The sequence below is a fragment of the Salvelinus fontinalis genome, chromosome 4 (genome assembly GCF_029448725.1).
Source record: "Salvelinus fontinalis isolate EN_2023a chromosome 4, ASM2944872v1, whole genome shotgun sequence".
Classification (NCBI taxonomy): Eukaryota; Metazoa; Chordata; class Actinopteri; order Salmoniformes; family Salmonidae; genus Salvelinus; species Salvelinus fontinalis.
Window position 1 is genome coordinate 71,632,023 of NC_074668.1, and position 19,293 is coordinate 71,651,315.

General features: G+C 40.7%; 1 protein-coding gene across 1 annotated transcript; it reads right to left on the reverse strand.

Moving 5' to 3' along the window:
• Positions 1–206: 206 nt before the first annotated feature.
• Positions 207–14,565, reverse strand: LOC129854324 (trace amine-associated receptor 13c-like). Its single transcript, XM_055921252.1, has 3 exons — positions 14,150–14,565; positions 5,451–5,804; positions 207–4,738 (listed from the first exon to the last, which is right to left on the reverse strand). The coding sequence occupies exons 2-3, from the start codon at positions 5,716–5,718 to the stop codon at positions 3,813–3,815; spliced, it is 1,194 nt and encodes a 397-aa protein (XP_055777227.1). The 5' UTR covers positions 5,719–5,804; positions 14,150–14,565; the 3' UTR covers positions 207–3,812.
• Positions 14,566–19,293: the final 4,728 nt, after the last annotated feature.

Consider the following 19,293-nt stretch of genomic DNA (forward strand, 5'->3'; position numbering starts at 1 on the left):
AGTGTTTCCTCCGACACATTGGTGTGGCTGGCTTCTGGGTTAAGTGGGCATTGTGTCAAGAAGCAGTGCGATTGGGTTGTGTTTTGGAGGACGCACGGCTCTCGACCTTTGCCTCTCCTGAGTCCGTACAGGCTCTAAGCTTGTAAAATATTTCAAAACAGATATTTTATTTTCATGAAATATTATCATTGCCACTGTGACACAATGTACCAAAACAGCTTTTTAGTACAGATCATATGGAAATGATCCTGATTTCTTTGGGTGATGTTTATTGAAAATGCTACAAAATGTTTATCAGCATGTTTACTTTAAGTCATGTCATTTTGAGTTAGATATGATTTGAATTTAAATAAATTGATTTGCATTTATTCGATCAACATTGTATAAGTGCTGTAAATATCTTGAGCATGTTTTTCCTTGAATAATAATAATGTTATAAACAACATATAATGGTATGAGAATATTCAGATATAAATGTAGCCCATTTAATGGTGTAACTTAACAGCCGCTAAGCAGAAAAGATTAAACAGAGGATTTGGTCTTTGTGGGTCATTCACTCTCAAAACATAAGATAAGGCATCTGAATCGTTTTGTCTATTTCAGTGAATTTAGAATGTTTTGTACTCATTTTTGCTTGTTGTACCGTTCATATTCATTTTTCCGTGTGTACACTGGCATCCATGAGATGAATAAGGTACATTTTATGTGAATGGACCCATGAACACCAACATGTGAAGGTCATAGGAGAATGTCAAATTGGGTGTCAAATGAAAGCTAAGAGTCTATATATATTGTTGAACCTTTTTCCTGTCCTAGAAATTAGGAATAAGCAAGTGTTTTGATTTTCTGGAAAAGGGGGCTTAGAAAACAGCTACCAGAAAAATACTTAAAAAGGTATCAGAATACATCAAAACACAATAATGTTGATGTAAAGACCCCTGCCAACTAATATCAACACATATTTCGTTTTTGGAAAATGTTTCTGCCTTCTGTAAGTTTAAGAAACATTGCCTTGTGCCTTGAAATAGTAGTCACAAAGCACAGTATAGTACAGAACAGTACAGTAAAGAAAAATAGAGTATAGTTCAGTACAGTACTGTACAGTAGAGTACAGTTTAGTACAGTACACAGTAGAGCATACTACAGTTGAGTACACTAGAATGTACTGTACTGTACAGAACTCTACTGTGCTGTACTGTACTCTACTGTGATGTACTGTACTCTACTGTGCTGTATTCTAATGTGCTGTATTGTACTCTACTGTGCTGTATTGTACTCTACTTTACTCTACTGTACTGTGATGTACTCTACTGTGCTGTATTCTACTCTACTGTGCTGTATTCTACTCTACTGTACTCTACTGTGCTGTGCTGTACTCTACTGTGCTGTATTCTACTCTACTGTGCTGTATTCTACTCTACTGTGCTGTATTCTACTCTACTGTACTCTATTGTGCTGTACTGTACTCTACTGTGCTGTACTGTACTCTACTGTGCTGTACTGTACTCTACTGTGCTGTACTGTACTCTACTGTGCTGTATTGTACTCTACTGTGCTGTATTCTACTCTACTGTACTCTATTGTGCTGTACTGTACTCTACTGTGCTGTATTCTACTCTACTGTGCTGTATTCTACTCTACTGTGCTGTATTGTGCTGTACTGTACTCTACTGTGCTGTATTCTACTCTACTGTGCTGTATTCTACTCTACTGTGCTGTATTCTACTCTACTGTGCTGTATTCTACTCTACTGTGCTGTATTCTACTCTACTGTGCTGTATTCTACTCTACTGTGCTGTATTCTACTCTACTGTGCTGTATTCTACTCTACTGTGCTGTGTTCTACTCTACTGTACTCTACTGTGCTGTATTGTACTCTACTGTGCTGTATTGTACTCTACTGTGCTGTATTCTACTCTACTGTGCTGTATTCTACTCTACTGTGCTGTATTCTAATGTGCTGTATTGTACTCTACTGTGCTGTATTGTACTCTACTGTACTCTACTGCGCTGTGCTGTACTCTACTGTGCTGTATTCTACTCTACTGTGCTGTATTCTACTCTACTGTACTCTATTGTGCTGTACTGTACTCTACTGTGCTGTACTGTACTGTACTCTACTGTACTGTACTGTACTCTACTGTGCTGTATTGTACTCTACTGTGTTGTATTGTACTGTACTCTACTGTGCTGTACTGTACTGTACTCTACTGTGCTGTACTGTACTCTACTGTGCTGTATTGTACTCTACTGTGCTGTATTGTACTCTACTGTGCTGTATTGTACTGTACTCTACTGTACTGTACTGTACTCTACTGTGCTGTATTGTACTCTACTGTGCTGTATTGTACTCTACTGTGCTGTATTGTACTCTACTGTGCTGTATTCTACTCTACTGTATTCTACTCTACTGTGCTGTATTCTACTCTACTGTGCTGTATTGTACTCTACTGTGCTGTACTGTACTGTACTGTGCTGTACTGTACTGTACTCTACTGTGCTGTACTGTACTCTACTGTGCTGTATTGTACTCTACTGTACTGTACTGTACTCTACTGTGCTGTACTGTACTGTACTCTACTGTACTGTACTCTACTGTACTGTACTCTACTGTACTGTACTCTACTGTGCTGTACTCTACTGTGCTGTACTCTACTGTGCTGTACTCTACTGTGCTGTATTGTACTCTACTGTGCTGTACTGTGCTGTACTCTACTGTACTGTACTGTACTCTACTGTGCTGTATTGTACTCTACTGTGCTGTATTGTACTCTACTGTGCTGTACTGTACTGTACTCTACTGTGCTGTACTGTACTGTACTCTACTGTGCTGTACTGTACTCTACTGTGCTGTATTCTACTCTACTGTGCTGTATTCTACTCTACTGTGCTGTATTCTACTCTACTGTGCTGTATTCTACTCTACTGTGCTGTATTCTACTCTACTGTGCTGTATTCTACTCTACTGTGCTGTATTCTACTCTACTGTGCTGTATTCTACTCTACAGTTCTGTATTCTACTCTACAGTGCTGTATTCTACTCTACAGTGCTGTATTCTACTCTACTGTGCTCTGCTGTACTTTGATGTCTAAACTTGTGAAACAAAGACATCTATGATTGGTTCAGATTTAATTTGGTCTTGTTTGGGGGCAGAGCTCATTAAAATAATAGCCCGTGTGTAGAATAATACCCAAATATGCAAAAGAAGATATTGCATATGTAAACCTTTCTGTACCTATTTAGGATACATCACCTTGAAGAGAATGACATTCATATCCATAATCATGCATTTCTGTGTAGTACAGATCACGGACCCGTCGAATTGCCCATAACTGTACAAAACATCAACATCTCTCTTCATTTAGATTCAAAACATTCTCACAATTAATTCACTCACATTTGATTACGCCATCCTCATGACTATAATGGTATTATAGAAAAAAGAAACGCTATTATAGAGAAAATTGTGCAAAATTAACATGTTTCTGGACAGTCACAAAACATGTCACAAAACAAATGAAACCATACATTATTTACATCTCTATGATAAAGTGCATGTTATTAAGATATCCCCCACAGATATCTCACCTCGTCCAATGAGACAGCTTGAGTCATATGATTTAAAAGATGCTGGGAATAGCTGGCAACTACTAGATACCGCATAGGTTAGCTACAGTTATGTTTCAGTATTTAGACACAGTGGGGGGAAAAAATAAGCTTTTTTTTTTTTACCTGAAGTTAAATGCCGATTAAATCCCTCTCTCCATAGTAAAGTTAAAGAAAAGGGCACTGGTTGTCTTTTCAAAATAGTTTAAGGAGGTGGGGTTGGGGTTGTAGTCACAAGGTGAGTGGGGGGGGTAGCTCCGCCTTTCTCCCCGTGGGAAGGGGAGTGCTCCCTCTGAAAAAGCAGAGTCACTCCTTTCCTGAAGCGCTGGTCTCTCACACTGTATATTATCACATTACAGCAGCTGTTCCCAGTCAGGATCCAGAAGGCTACAAAGGAGAAGTTGCACCAGGTGAAGCCCACCACATTGCCCAGCACAAACACAGCGATGGGGGTGAAGGAAGCCGTGAAGGCAAACGTCAGAATGCTGATCGTCTTGGCGGCCTTGATGTCAGAGAAGGAGGGTCTATGTTGGCAGCCGCCTCCCCCTCCCTCGACCCCCACATTCCCCTCTGACATAAGCTTACGTTTGCGTGTGTAGCGGCGGATGCTGGTGAAGGACAGGATGTTGAATACCAGGGTGCCGCCCAGCAGCGTAAAGTCAAACACGGGGAACAGCAGGAGGATGTTGGCGTCAGAGGGCAGAGTGACTCCATCCCACAGGGGGACATAGTTACACATCCGGCTGCACTCACTGTACTCCAGTGTGAAGTTGTTGCTGAGGATGAGGGGGGCTAGGGCCAGAAGGTAACTGCCTGCCCAGGAGAAGAGGATGAGAAACAGGGTGCGTCTCCGTGTCACCAGGTGGTCCTTATGTAGGGGCCATAAGATGGCCACACAGCGCTCTACCGTCATCAGGAAAATAGTACTGATGGAGACAAACGTACAGCCAGCGAAGACTGGACCAATCAGCATGCAGGGCTGCCAGGGTCCCACCAGGCCCCCCATGGAGGGGTCAGTGCCCCCCTGGTACCAGACAGGAGGGGAGCTGGTCACCATCAGAGAGATCTCAGTGTAGACAGAGAAAGGAACCACCAGCACTCCAACCATCATGTCCGCTATGGCCAGAGAGACTGTCAGGAGAGAAAGGTCATTCATAGTTCACACTCAACCAAGTACGGTACAAATCCCTGTGTTCTAAAAGCTGATTTTACATTCAATTCCATGGAAAACAAATCTACAGTGGTGTGTGGAAATGCTTTTGCGTCCTTTGAGGCAATGCACAAAGGAATCCCTGATTGTGACTGAACAGCATTGAAGATTGATTTAGTTCTCTGCTAAACAACAAGCACCGACCGTCTTAATGAATCCTGCCAATATAACCAATACAGGGTGGCAGGTAGCCTAGCGGTTAAGAGTATTGGGCCAGTAACCAAAAGGTCTCTGGTTTGAATCCCTTAGCTGACTAGGTGAGAAATCTGCCGATGTGCCCTTGAGCAAGGCACTTAACCATAATTGCTCCTGTAAGTCGCTCTGGATAAGAGTATCTGCTAAACTACTAAAAAGTTAAATGTAACCAGCAGGCAACATAAACAAACATGTGACTCTAGAAACAGAACATTAAACCAGAAAGGTGTTTGAATTTAAATTAATTTCACCTTTCAGTGTCAAGAACACCAAAGGTTGTTCTTCCATGTCAGTGAATATATTGCACCCATGTGTGTAAACATAAGCAACTGACATGTGACTACCATTCTCTCCTATCATAAATCAACAGCATTTCTAGAGAGTAAATGAGCTCGTTCTGAATGAACACATTCTGATTCAGTTAGTTAGTTTTTTTACCTTTGAGGTATCCCTGTGGTGTGCGGACCTGTCTTGTCTGCATGAAGACGGTGACCGTGACCACGTTGCCCACCACTATGGCGAAGGCCAGACTGACCATAAACATCACGGCCAGGGTACGGTTCAGCAGGCCACAGCAGCAGAAGGTGCAGAAGGGGGCCAGAGACTTGCCTGACCCCGGCACAACCATGGCTGCTGCTGTCAGGTTGGGGCACACAATCGCCTGTGTGCCCCATGGAACACTCAGGTTGGCCAGGAGGTCAGTCATGGTAGTCCGGACGAGGCCCAGGACAAACCTCACTACTAGGAGAACTTTGTGCTCCTGCTGCCCATCTGCTGGACTGAGAGATGCTCCTGGAGAAACAAGCAGGGACATTATAAACCAAGGTAAACCATCAAACCTGTCCAAAAGAAAACTACAAACACTGCTATGTAACACATCATACAGAGTTGATTTGCATGATAACACTCACATCACCTACTGTGCTGTCTAGCTATATGTTTCCTAGAATGACCTACAGGTAACTGCCAAAATAAACAAAACACTTGAGTAAATGAGGGATACAAAGTTTATTGAAAGCAAATGCTTCCCACACAGGTTTGTGTGTGTGTCTCAGTCACCAGATGTAAACCCAATTAAACACTTATGGGAGATTCTGGAGCAGCGCCTGAGACAGCGTTTTCTACCACCATCAACAAAACACCAAATTATGGAATTTCTTGTGGAAGACTGGTGTTGCAACCCTTCAATAGAGTTCCAGACTCTTGTAGAATCTATGCCAGGCACATTGAAGCTGTTCTGGAGGCTCGTGGTGGCCCTATTAAGACGCTTTATGTTGGTGTTTCCTTTATTTTGGCAGTTACCTATACAGTATGTTCTGCACATGGACACTGCTAGCGACACCTCACAAATCCCCATCAACGGACAACCTCTATTATTACACAACAATAAAGAAAATTGCTTGGTTTTGAGGTGTTGAATATACTGCAAAATGGGCAATCATGATATATTCAAAGGAAATCACATGTACTGTATACTTCCTAAATCATTGTAAGTACACAGTGTACCCCACAGGTTTATGTATGGTGTTTAATTTTTATAGTACTTCTGATATTCATTACTGCATTGTTGGGAAAGAGCCAGCAAGAACAGCATTTCACTGTACTTGTGTACGTGACAATAGAAACTTGGTGTTGCACTGTACTGTAAATTTGTCATAGGCACATCATATTCAATGCACATCACAATGCTTGATTAGGGAATTTGTGAGATCCGTTGTTTTGTTTCACTGCCATATACAAATCAGGTCCAAAATTATTGGCACCCTTGATAAAAATGAGAAAGAAAGACTATAAAATAACAGCCTGTCCTCAAAGACGTAACATAGTAAATGTAAATTTGTGACACTCAAATGAGTACAGTAGGATATGTTATGTTCACTGGCGTAGCGCAGTTTCTCTGGACCCCCAGCAAAGTCAGAGTTCCCCCCCCCTTTCAGATGATGTGGTGCTAGTGCTTCTAGTAGCCTGTAGCTTTGCTTGAATGGATGCATGTTTATTTTTATTTGGTCCTCATTTTTTCATGTTAAGTCTAACGTTTATGTTTCATGAAGCTATAGGCCTACGGTGTCGCAATGCTGCTATTTCGAATGCTGGCTGGCGGCAATAATGTATTTTCTTGTTCAGTAATTAAAGTGGAAAATTCAAACATTTCAGATTGTAAAATAAATGTGATGCAACAGCATACTAAATCAGTACCCAAAAGATATTATTTTAGAATATACAACTTTCCTATAGCCTACCAGCTATCCTTGCACTCTCTCGCAGTATGGATAGAAAGTTTGTGCTCCATAAAACCAGTCTATTAATGCCAAATAATCAGTCCACTGTCAAAACAATAGCTTACTAGGGCTCGTTTCATTATGCAGACAATGCAGTCTAGCCTACTAGCATATCTATAGCTATATACAGTATTTAGCTGGTAGCCTATTTATATTACACATTGGAACTCGGGGCTAGCTGTCGTGGGCTATCAGTCTCATCACTCATAGGCTTTTACCAGTGTACACGGAAAAGGGGGGGGGGTTCACTCATGAGCGCTGCTGGGTTACTGACAGTCATCAGCTTGGTTTTCTGGGAGAAGAGGAGGACCGGTACTCTCTCTAGAGGAACTGTCACTATTCTTGAGGGGAGGAAGAAGAGGAGAAGCAAGGCCACTGTCATTGCCAGGCCCGGGCAGTGAGATCTCTGTGGGGACTGGGAAGCTTTAGTGCTAGCTGCTGCATGACTAGGCCTACTAGCTTCCACCTGCGATAGTGTTTCGTCAGTCGAGGACGAGGTGGTAGCTTTGCTGACGTGGTTATTGTCTGTAATTTGGCACGAGCTTGATCAGATAAAGCTTTTTTTGTGGAGTTTTTGTTCACCACTTGATCTTGCCTTTTGTTTATCCATCTTGAACAACTCACTCACTGATTCACCTAACTTTTTTGTGATAGCAAATCCATCAGTCACCCTTCATATTCAGAACACAACTCGAGTGAGATAAAAATATCATACAAGTAGTTTTACCATGATTTCGTGTCCAAGGCCAGACAAACCAAGTATCGGGCCCTGGGAAGGAACATTTTAAAGGTCCGCCTCTTGGAGAAAAAAAAAAGCTAATTTCCTGCAATTCTACACATTTTGTCATGGGGCAGAGAAATGTTTATTGTTGCAGGTATAAAGCTAATATCCTGCAGTTCTACACATGTTGTCATGAGGCAGAGAGAAAACGACTGTGTAACAAAGACGCTGTGAGTCGAGAAGCCGGTGAAACGTTTAATAAAACAACAAACGAGACGACATAACAGTAGCGTCTTTGCATGAACACAGGATCAATACTGACTGGGGAAGGAACCTAAGGGAGTGCCAGATATAGGGGTGGTAATAAGTAAGGTAATGGAGTCGAAGTGTGCCTCATGACAACGTGCAGGTGCTCGTAATGATTGATGCCAGGTGTGCGTAATGATGGATCCCAGGACCGGTGGTTAGTATACCGGCGACGTCGAACACCAGAGGGGAGGAGCGGGAGTAGACGTGACAGACTGCCACCTCTCATTGAAGCCATGGAAGTTCAAGGCCGGCCACGCCACTGCAGGCATTGTTATCAGACAACAGGATCCCCCATAATAGTGAAATAAATAAATAAATAGAAAGTCAATCATGGTACCAATAAATGCTTCTAATACACCAGATGTGTCACGTTCCTGACCTATTTCTGTTAGTTTGTTGTATGTGTTAGTTGGTCAGGACGTGAGTTTGGGTGGGCATTCTATGTTTTCTGTTTCTATGTTGGTTTATGGGTTGCCTGGTATGGCTCTTAATTAGAGGCAGGTGTTTGGCGTTCCTCTAATTAAGAGTCATATTTAGGTAGGTTGTTTCACAGTGTTCGTTGTGGGTGGTTGTCTCCTGTGTCAGTGTTTGTCGCACCATACGGGACTGTTCGGTTTGTTTTGGTCATCGTCATTTTATTTGTAGGCTTTTTCCCCTGTTCGTGCGTTATTCGTGTTATGTGAGTCCGTCGTCCAGGTCTGTCTACACCGTTTGTTGTTTTGTTAGTTTATTAGTCTAGTTCGTGTTTTCGTGTTTTCTTGAATAAATTATGTCTTCAAACTCCGCTGCATTTTGGTTCAATCCCTGCTCCTCCTCTTCTGATGAAGAGGAGGAGGAGGAAATCCGTTACAAGATGTATGTCCTTGAACCGATTATGTTTAAATCACATTTAAAAAGCATTTTTGAAACAGTCTGTTTGAGATACAAGTTTGAGGTGGCTTTTTTAAAGTATTTTTTCTTCAATTAATGCGTCGGCCACAAAATGATTTGGATATGAGTTAACAGAACATTAACTTTTAAAAGTTAGATTTTCACTGGACAATTACTTTAAATTACAGTGCATTTATGTAAAAAATATTTAGTATTGAGATGAAAAATGTATAATAGGTGGAGTACTGTGGATACCAATAGGCCCATGTAGCACTAGGTTTAATAACATACATTGTAGATTAATAATATTACATTGTATTGTATTACACCCTCTAAACTTCCACGGATCCCTTGGGCAAAATGTGTTTTTTTCTGTTGTTGGATCCCCCCGCCCCCTTTTGCCCTCAGAACAGCCTCAATGAGTTGGACCATGGACTCTACAAGGTGTCAAAAGCTTTCCACAGGGATGCTGGCCCATGTTGAATCCTTCCCACAGTTGTGTCAAGTTGGCTGGATGTCCTTTTGTCCTGCCCATTCACCCTCTGAATGGCACACACACAATACATTTCTCGATTGTCTCAAGGCTTAAAAATCCTTCTTTAACCTTTCTCCTCTCTTTCATCTACACGGATGGAAGTGGATTTAACAGGTGACATCAATAAGGGGTCATATCTTTCTCCTGAATCCCCTGTTTTCAATACAGGTATAACGACACTGAGCTTTTTTGGAAAATGTTTTATAAGGTTGGAGAACACATTGGGAGGGATCTTGAAACTTTGCCGCAAGTGGATCTTTTAGCAAGACAATAACCCCAAGCACACATCAAAATCCACAAAGAATTGGTTAATTGACCACAAAATAAACATTTTGAAATGGCCGCCTCAGGATTTGATCCCCATTGAAAACCTGTGGTTTGAATTGAAGAGAGCAGTCCATAAACGCAGACGAAGGATATCAAGGATCTGGAAATATTCTGTATGGAGGAGTGGTCTAAGATCCCTCCCAATGTGTTCTCCAATCATCATTAAAAAAAGTTTTCAGGCTGTGTTGTTATCCTCGCAAGGGGAGGATGCTAGAGTATTATTTTATTACTTGTTAAACAAAATCTCTTACTCTGAGCACTTGCATTAGTATAAAATAATATAATTTTCTTTTTTTTTGCATTCAAATACTGTATATCAGTATTTGTATTATATATTTTATACAGTATTTTTTGCTCATCTTTCTCAAGGGTGCCAATAATTTGGGACTTGACTGTATGTAATCAAATAGTCCATATTTCAGAGGTACCTTTTGTACGGGGTAAGATGGAAGCCAAATGTTCCTTTTAAATCTTGTTATTGCGTAACATTTTTCTGCTTGTCTTTGAAACTGATAGTCCAAGAGTACTCAATGTTCAGAACCCGATTTTGGCTTCAGCTAACAACTACATACTTTTCAATCTCCTACACAATATCCCCTTGACTGGTGTGCATGAAGATATAGAGAGAGACAAACATCTAGCAAGAAAAGGGCGATTGGAGGGAACACTGACAGATCAGCACAACAAGACTATGGATTTTTACATTGGCTGCAGTGAGCAGAAAGCAAGAAAACAGTAAAAAAAATGTGAATGTGGAAATGTGTAAAAGAACAATTGTGAATCCGACTGAGTGAAAACAACTCACAATTCTCCTACATTTACAGTCCTAGTTATCATTGCCCAAAACAAAGGGAATTATTTAACATCTCACACATTTCGGCTTATTGTATCCATTGACTAGAATTCATATATATTTGGGTTAAAAGACCAATTCAGTGGAAAAACAAAATGGGGTAAAAATAGCCCAGCCCAGTTCATATTGACTGCAGCTGCAGTTCCTCAGGCAGCAGCACTCCCACTTCATCTTACGTTAGGGACACAGATCAAGGGTTCTCCAGGGACTGACAGTATTCTTCAAGCTAATTACATCCAGTTTATTTGGGGTATCAGGTAGCCTAGTGCCTAGTGGTTAGCGCGTTGGGCCAGCAACCAAAAGGTTGCTGGATCAAATCCCTGAGCTGACAAGGTAAAAATCTGTCATTCTGCCCTGAATAAGGCCGTTAACCCACTGTTCCCTGGTAGGCTGTCATTGTAAATAAGAATTTGTTCTTAACTGACTTGCCTAGTCAAAATAAAAGGTTAAATTGACAGCACCTTGTCTTTACAAGCCAGGTAGGAAGGTTAGTTCACCTGACAAACCAGAGTCCATTTTTTAAATTTGTATTAACATTGAGGATGAGTGCCAGCAGGACTAGCCTAAGTGACACACCTCACATGTTTAAGATAATGCACACAAAATAATGGAGCCCTTAACCTTCACGGCACATTCAAAGGTTTTTTTCCTCTCCATGCAATCTTCGAACAGACGTATGTGTGTGTGCAACAGGCTGAATGAAGCTAATGAATCCAACCTGGACAGAGAGGCTGCATTGTTTTGTTCATTATGAGCCATGCCTATAGACCAATCACCATGACTAAATAGCTCAACTAAGAGCAGCAATTTACTCTACAGGCCATAATGGGAGGTGGAAGCTCAACTTGCAATATTTAACGCTCTTATATAATGACACACAACCAGTGGTGTAAAGTACTCAAGTAAAAATACTTTAAAGTACTACTTAAGTCATTTTTTGGGGGGTATCTGTACTTTACTATTTATATTTGACAACTTTTACTTTGCTACCTTCCTAAAGAAAATAATGTACTTTTTACTCCATACATTTTCCCTGACACCCAGAAGTACTTGTTATGTTTCGAATGCTTAGCAAGACAGGAAAAAGGTCAAATTCACACACTTATCAAGAGAACATCCCTGGTCATCCCTTCTGCCTCTGGCAGACTCACTAAACACAAATGCCTTGTTTTTAAATGATGTTGGAGTGTTGGAGTGTGCCCCTGGCTATCTGTAAAAAAAAAGGCAATACAAAATGGTGCTGTCTGGTTTGCTTAATATAAGGAATGTGAAATTATTTATACTTGTACTTTTAATACTTAAGTATATTCTAACAATTACATTTACTTTTAATATTTAAAACCAAATACTTTTAGACTTTTACTTTCCCTTTTACTTCAGTAATTTTCTATTAAAGGTATTTTTACTTTTACTCAAGGATGACAATTCAGTACTTTTTCCACCACTGCACATAACTGAGATTTATAGCTGGTAAGATCCCTGAGTGGACCAAATCAAAACTGTGGGGATAGAGAAAATCTGATTACAGCTATTACTATAAATTAAACTGAGCCTTACACTGAGCATTCCATCTCAATTATATGAGGATTAAGCACGACTAAGACTTGAAATCAAAATGCTGAACGAAAGAAAAAAAGCGTTTTGTTTGATGGCATACAGATTTATCTTTTAAGCTTCGGGGAGGTACAAGATCTGTACCCTTGTTAAACGTCTTTGGTTGTAACTAAAGTGGAGATGACAGGCGGAAATGTCCCATGTGTGCCCATAGCAATGCCTGAGGCTGTGGGGGACACTGTCACAACAAATACACAACTGATCCTCACAGCAAGACATGACTTCATCCACACAATCTTTTAGTTTTACAATAAAACAAATCTCACAAACTCCAAACCAATGCAAATGACAAAAGAGAAGCAGTATAACAATAGACTAACACATGCCCTTGATACAAATTAAAATGGATATACAGGCGTCTGTGCAAAGTAAAATGCCTAAGTGGTAGGCAGAAGTGTGTGGTGAACCTTTGAGAAGCTAGCTGGGTAAGGAGGGCTGACTGACCACGGGGCTCATGACGCTTGTGTTTGTCATGCATGCAGTGGATGTGTGTTTGTTTGTGTGAGGAGAGCCGTGGCGGTCTCCTTGGGTGAGAGGCGTGGAGAAGGCTGTTAGATTAGGGGCTAGGTCAGGGCTCCCACCCTGGAGCAGGAATAATGGACAGGCCATCTCTACTCGATGTCCCCCCAAGCCAGGGCTGTCTTTACTGTCATAGCCTAGCTGTACTAGAACACAGCAGTGACTTCATCTCTCACACTCCCTCTCCTCCTTTTCTCTTTTCTACCCTTCTCCAAAGTCCACTCAATCTATGACGACTCCCCATACTGCATATCTCTTCCCAGCCTTCCCTTTCCACACCTTCTCTCATCTACCTCTTACTTTCTCTATCAATCCCTTTTATTTTGCTGTTACAGGATGTGTGAAGAGCACTGTGAAAAGCACTTTATTCCTGAATCTAGCTATCCGTTGATCTATAGGTGACTCCTCGCTTGCTCTGTTGATCTTTGTTGTGTTTGTTAACCATGTACAGAAGTCTCATTGTTCTACTCCCTGTCAATATACTGTGGTCTCAATCACACTCTTCTAATGAACAGGCAACCCACCCAGAGCACGTCACTCCATCAACTGTCCTGCTGTCTGCAGCTCTAGGGAGAGCCAGCAGCACAGGACTTACTGAACAAAAGCAACACATATTGTGAGTGTGACTGTATCTGTGTGTATGGTATGAGAGAGGGGAAAGAAGAGCGATACAGAGACACAGAACGTCATTGTTCTCTACACTCAATCATAAAAGTTCACTTTCCAAAGCACATCTTTGTATTTTTTACCTGGAAGCCATATCAAATATAACTCAGATTATAAGTAAATGCATAGTAACAGCTCATTACCACAATTAAACTAAACAACACAGCCTCTGTCGACACATCATCTGGCTTCAGACAGAAGCTGTTGAATAATTTTTTTACCGCAAACATAACATACAGTCTGCAAGCGCATGAAATATACATAACTCAGCATCTGGTAGATATTCAGTTTCCCATGTTATAAACAGATAGAAATGCCATGCACCACAAGTGATTCATTTCAATAAAAAGGCTTACTTCAAGTCTAGCAAACCAAACACTATAATCTCAGTACAACATGCAGTTGAACACACGTACAGTATATAAACAATCAAGAGAATCTCACCTGCATTGTCACTGCAGTTGTTAAAAGTCCACCTTTAGTGGCTGCAATATTGTGGAGAAGTTTATGGTCCAATGGTGATTGATGCCCTTTTCGGAGTAAATCCGGCTGATAGGAGACAGGAAATGTATAGTCCTTGTATCACGCTGCCTCCACAGAATTCGTACACCTACAGTAGACAGAGAAGCACTGCGTCACTGTACTGTCTTTCTTGAATTCTTTATTTACTTCACTCTCTGTGTTTCAGCCTTCTCTATCTGTCTGTCTCTCTCTCACTCTCTCTCAACCTCTTTTGCTTTCTCTCTCTCTCTCTAGTAGTCTCTGAGTCTCTCTCACATGAGCACGCTTTCTCCCTCTTCCACAATTGCAGCTGCAAGCTAGTCCACACACAGCAGCTTCTCTCTCCCAGTCTCTTTCCCCCACACTCTCTCCCACATCCCCTCCTCCTTCTGTCTCTCACCACTCCAAGCGACTTATATGCCCCATGTCTTGTGCGCTCTCTACATTCATATAAAAAGGTGCCATCTGTCCCCATAAGAGAACCATTTGACAAACCTTTTTTGGTTCCAAGTAGAACCCTTTTGGTTCCTGATAGAAACATTTGGGGTTCCATGTAGAACCATTTCCACAGAGGGTTCTACATGGAACTAGTGCTGAGCGATACGTGTTTTTTGAGCTCGTTTCGGTTTCGGTTCGATTATTTAAAAAATAATTACGTTTTTTATTTTGTTTACAATAATTTTTAAAAACATTAAATGCTTTATGAAATAATGGCATTCAAATGATTTTAGAGGTTTTTAATTGAAATTCTAAAGCCAACAACAGTGAACATTCACATTCAATTTTTTCTGTCAGGTCCACATTGGGTAGACATTAATTGAAAAATAGGAAATTACTATGAAATAATACAATATTTCAGTTGTGTATATTACTTAGTTTTTATTTGATGGCTTTATTATTTTTAATTCCTTAAAGTCATCCTCTCATCTCTGCTCAGGCAGTAGCAGCTAGCCAGACAACGTTATCTCTGTGCTCCCTGTACTGTACTGTCTTTAGTCATCCTATTCAGCTAGGCAAGCCTGCCTAAGTATGTTGCAGAGCTGTCTGACAAAATCATTTGACTAGCTCTTCAAAGTAGATAACCAACCTGGACTGGGGGGTAGATGTAACTTAGTAAACGATATCTGGGACACTTCAATTATACTGAACAAAAATATAAATGCAATGTGCAACAATTTCAAAGATTTTACTGAGTTACAGTTCATATAAGGAAATCAGTCAATTTAAATAAATTCATTAGACCCTAATCTATGGATTTCACATGACTGGGAACACAGATATGCATCTGTTGGGCACAGATACGTAAAACAATATTGGCCTCATTTTGGGCCTCAGAATCTCGTCACGGTATTTATGTGCATTCAAATTGCCATCGATAAAATTGTGTTCGTTGTCTGTATTTTATGCCTACACATACCATAACCCCACCGCCACCATGGGGCACTATGTTCACAACGTTGACATCAGCAAACCGCTCGCCCACACAACGCCACACATGTGGTCTGCGGTTGAGAGGCCGGTTGGTCGTACTGCCAAATTCTTTAAAACAACGTTGGAGGCGACTTCTGGTAGAGCAATTAACATTAAATTATCTGGCAACAGCTTTGGTGGACATTCTTGCAGTCAGCAGGCCAATTGCACGCTCCCTCAAAACTTGAGACATCTGTGTCATTGTGTGACAAAACTGCACATTTTAGAGTGGCCTTTTATTGTCCCCAGCACAAGGTACACCTGTGTAATGATCTTGATGTTTATTCAGCTTCTTGATATGCCACACCTGTCAGGTGGATGGATTATCTTGGCAAAAATTAATTTTCACTAACAAGGATGTAAACTAAATGTGAGAGAAATAAGCTTTTTGTGCGTATGGAACATTTCTGGGATATTTTATTTCAGCTCATAAAACATGGGACCAACACTTTACATGTTGAGTTTATATTTTTGTTCAATCGAGTATGATGTTACGAATTACAATTCATATGATATGTTGCTAATTGCAATTAGTACAATATGTTATGAATTTCAAATAATACAATATGTTACAAATTTGCAAAACTTCAAATTTGTTGTGGCTAACGTTAGCTAGGTAGCTAACACTAACGTTAACTATGTGGCTAACGTTAGCTAAGCTAGAGGATAGGGTTAGGGGTTATTGTTAGGGTTGAGTTTAGGAGTTTGGTTAAAGGGATAAGGTTAGGGGAAGGCTTAGCTAACATGCCAAGTAGTTACAAAGTAGCTAAAAGGTAGTTGCTAATTAGCAAAAAAATTAAAGTTGTACATGAGATTCAAATACACAGCCTTTGGGTTGCTAGACCCAACCACCCACCCAACTTTTGTTTTTGCCATAATTAACCTTCTGTCTTATGTAACCATACCAAACATAACACATCATACTAATTTGGAGGTCCCGGATTTACATTTACTATGTTACGCCTAGTCTATGAGACCAGGCTGAGATAAGGCATACTTTCACAAACTCTCTATCCCTCTCTCATTGTTGTGTTGTGTACATCTCTCATGTGGTTTATGCGGTCTGTGTGTATCTAACCTAAAGTAGCAGGCGTAAAAGTGTATCTCTGTCTGAGCTGGAAAGAACAGCCAGCTTGCTCAATTGTCATACTTGAGTAAAAGTAAAGATACCTTAATAGAAAATGACTCAAGTAAAAGTCACCCAGTAAAATACGACTTCAGTAATTAGATTTTAATTTTAATTTAACTAGGAAAGTCAGTTAAGAACAAATATTTATTATTTACACTAACGGCCTACCCTGGTCAAAACCGGACGACACTGGGCCAATTGTGCGCCACCCTATGGGACTCTCAATCACGGCCGAATGTGATACAGCCTGGATTCAAACCAGGGACTGTAGTGATACCTCTTGCACTGAGATGCAGTGCCTTAGACCTCTCCGCCACTTGGGAGTAAAAGTCTAAAAGTATTTGGTTTTAAATATACTTAAGTATCAAAAATAAATGGAATTGCTAAAGCAAAAATTATTTCAAAATACTTATATTAAGCAAACCAGATGGCACAATATTCTTTTTTTTTTTTTTTAAATTGTGGATAGCCAGGGGCACACTCCAACACTCAGACACTGCATCTCCACCACCTGCCCTGAATGACGGGCTGCCACTGGCTAGTACACATGATTCAATTATTTTGGATAAGATCTAGAATATTTGTATTTGTCAAATGGAAGTTGAGCATCGTGTCACCAGAATAAGACCCTCGATATTTATTGGAAAGGAGCACCAAGCTCATCACCGTGCACTTTCAACACTGTGAAATTCATCATAATATATTTGATCTGTTGCGTAATAAACTGCATGGTTTCCTGAGTCGTAGTGGGAGGGCCACACTCAATATCATCGCGTGACAAGTTTACTTCGATATGATGGAAATTACATAAATATTTGAGTTTAAAGGAGTTTCCACCACCATTTCTCGCATAATTAATTCTACAGACACAAAAATATCCCACCATGTCGAACGAACAAATTCAAAACTGTGGATGAAAACGTGGTTAATGTAGTTAATTGCGAAAATCTGCGCTGAACTAGGTTGAATATTTGGTTGATGAAAACTACAACTCCCTTCAGCCTAGTGTTCCACATAGTTCTTGATTTGATTTCTCTCGTGAATGATTTGACTTCTCTCTATAGAACGGCGCGTTGGGATCACAAAAATACGAACTAAATGGAATTCAAGTCATTGAACCGACATCGGTCAATTAGTTGTTGAATAACCGGAGGTAAAAAAGAAATTTCGGTTAATCGCTCAGCACTCCCCCCCCCTCAATCCCTCACTCCAATGCTTAATTTTAGCCGGATCCTACTGTAACAAGATCTGGCACCTCTCCGTCTTGGACAGTTTCGTTTTGGCCGGATCCGGTACCTTTTCTGGCATGAAAAATAATTGTCACTTTTTGCAATGTAAAGATTCTAATAAACGTGATCAAAGTTCATTCGAGTTGCCTCTTCTTTAACTCTTCTTTAATTCCCCCCTCACTACAATGAGAGAATGACTTTTGTTTCTCACAAGGGGATGTTGCTAGCTAATGAGTTTGTCGGTCCACTCCAGCTGAATAATATGTATAGAGATCCTATTAAATAACTATTCTAGTATTCTAATTCATAATTCTATGGTCATATGACCCACAATGAGAGACAACTGGGGAATGCAGCTGATAGGTAGACTACTGCCCTGACCCAGGAAGCACTGCTCCCATTGCCTTCCTATGCCCTCCGCCCATTTTCTCAGTCAGTCACAGCACCCCACCCACCCTTTCCCCCACCCCCTCCCACTTAATGACCCCATACCTCATTATGTTCTGCAAAGTCCCTTGGTGTCCTCTCACCATATTTATCTCTGTCTCCCGCTCTCTACTCCGATAGACATGAGCCTGAAACTCTAATCTCTCCAGCGTTGCAATTCATAATGTCCTTATAGAGCCGCGCAAAGGTTTGAAATACATTTGCTAAAGTTATAGTTACTGCTGTCTGTTCAGAAATAAATGAAATAGGCCTAGGCTATTGATGGATTCCAGGTCGTTTTCATTGATCTCAGATTATCAATTTGTCTGTGTCTAAATTGCCTGTCATTTCGATCATTTTGTGCTTTCAACACAACTTGGAACTCGAAAAAAAACAAGCCGAATCATGATGTCAGTGATCTTCAGGTCGGAGCTCTAGAAGAGGCCAGAGTTCCCCACCTGGAATTTCAAATTGGATGGTAATCCAAAACAAATTTTACCAGTCTGATCTCGTTTCCCCCCAAATGTCGCAGTTGTTTTGAACGCACTGAAGTCAGAAGTCGTAGATTTCCCAGCTCCGAGTTCCCAGTTTTGAACGCAGCATTAAAACAGATCGTGCCAAAATGTCCAATCGTAAAATGACGTAGAATTGCATTAAATGCGTTTATAAAAAGGCCAACAATTTTCTGGACCCTAGGCCACAAACCCTTTTTCCCATGTGGGCAACTTCTGTAAATGCCTCTACTTACTGCTCTATGCCGCTACGCTAATGTGATGATATGCATGCAATGCTTTCTTATAAAGGTTATATTTTTTTCTCATGCGTTCCGGTTA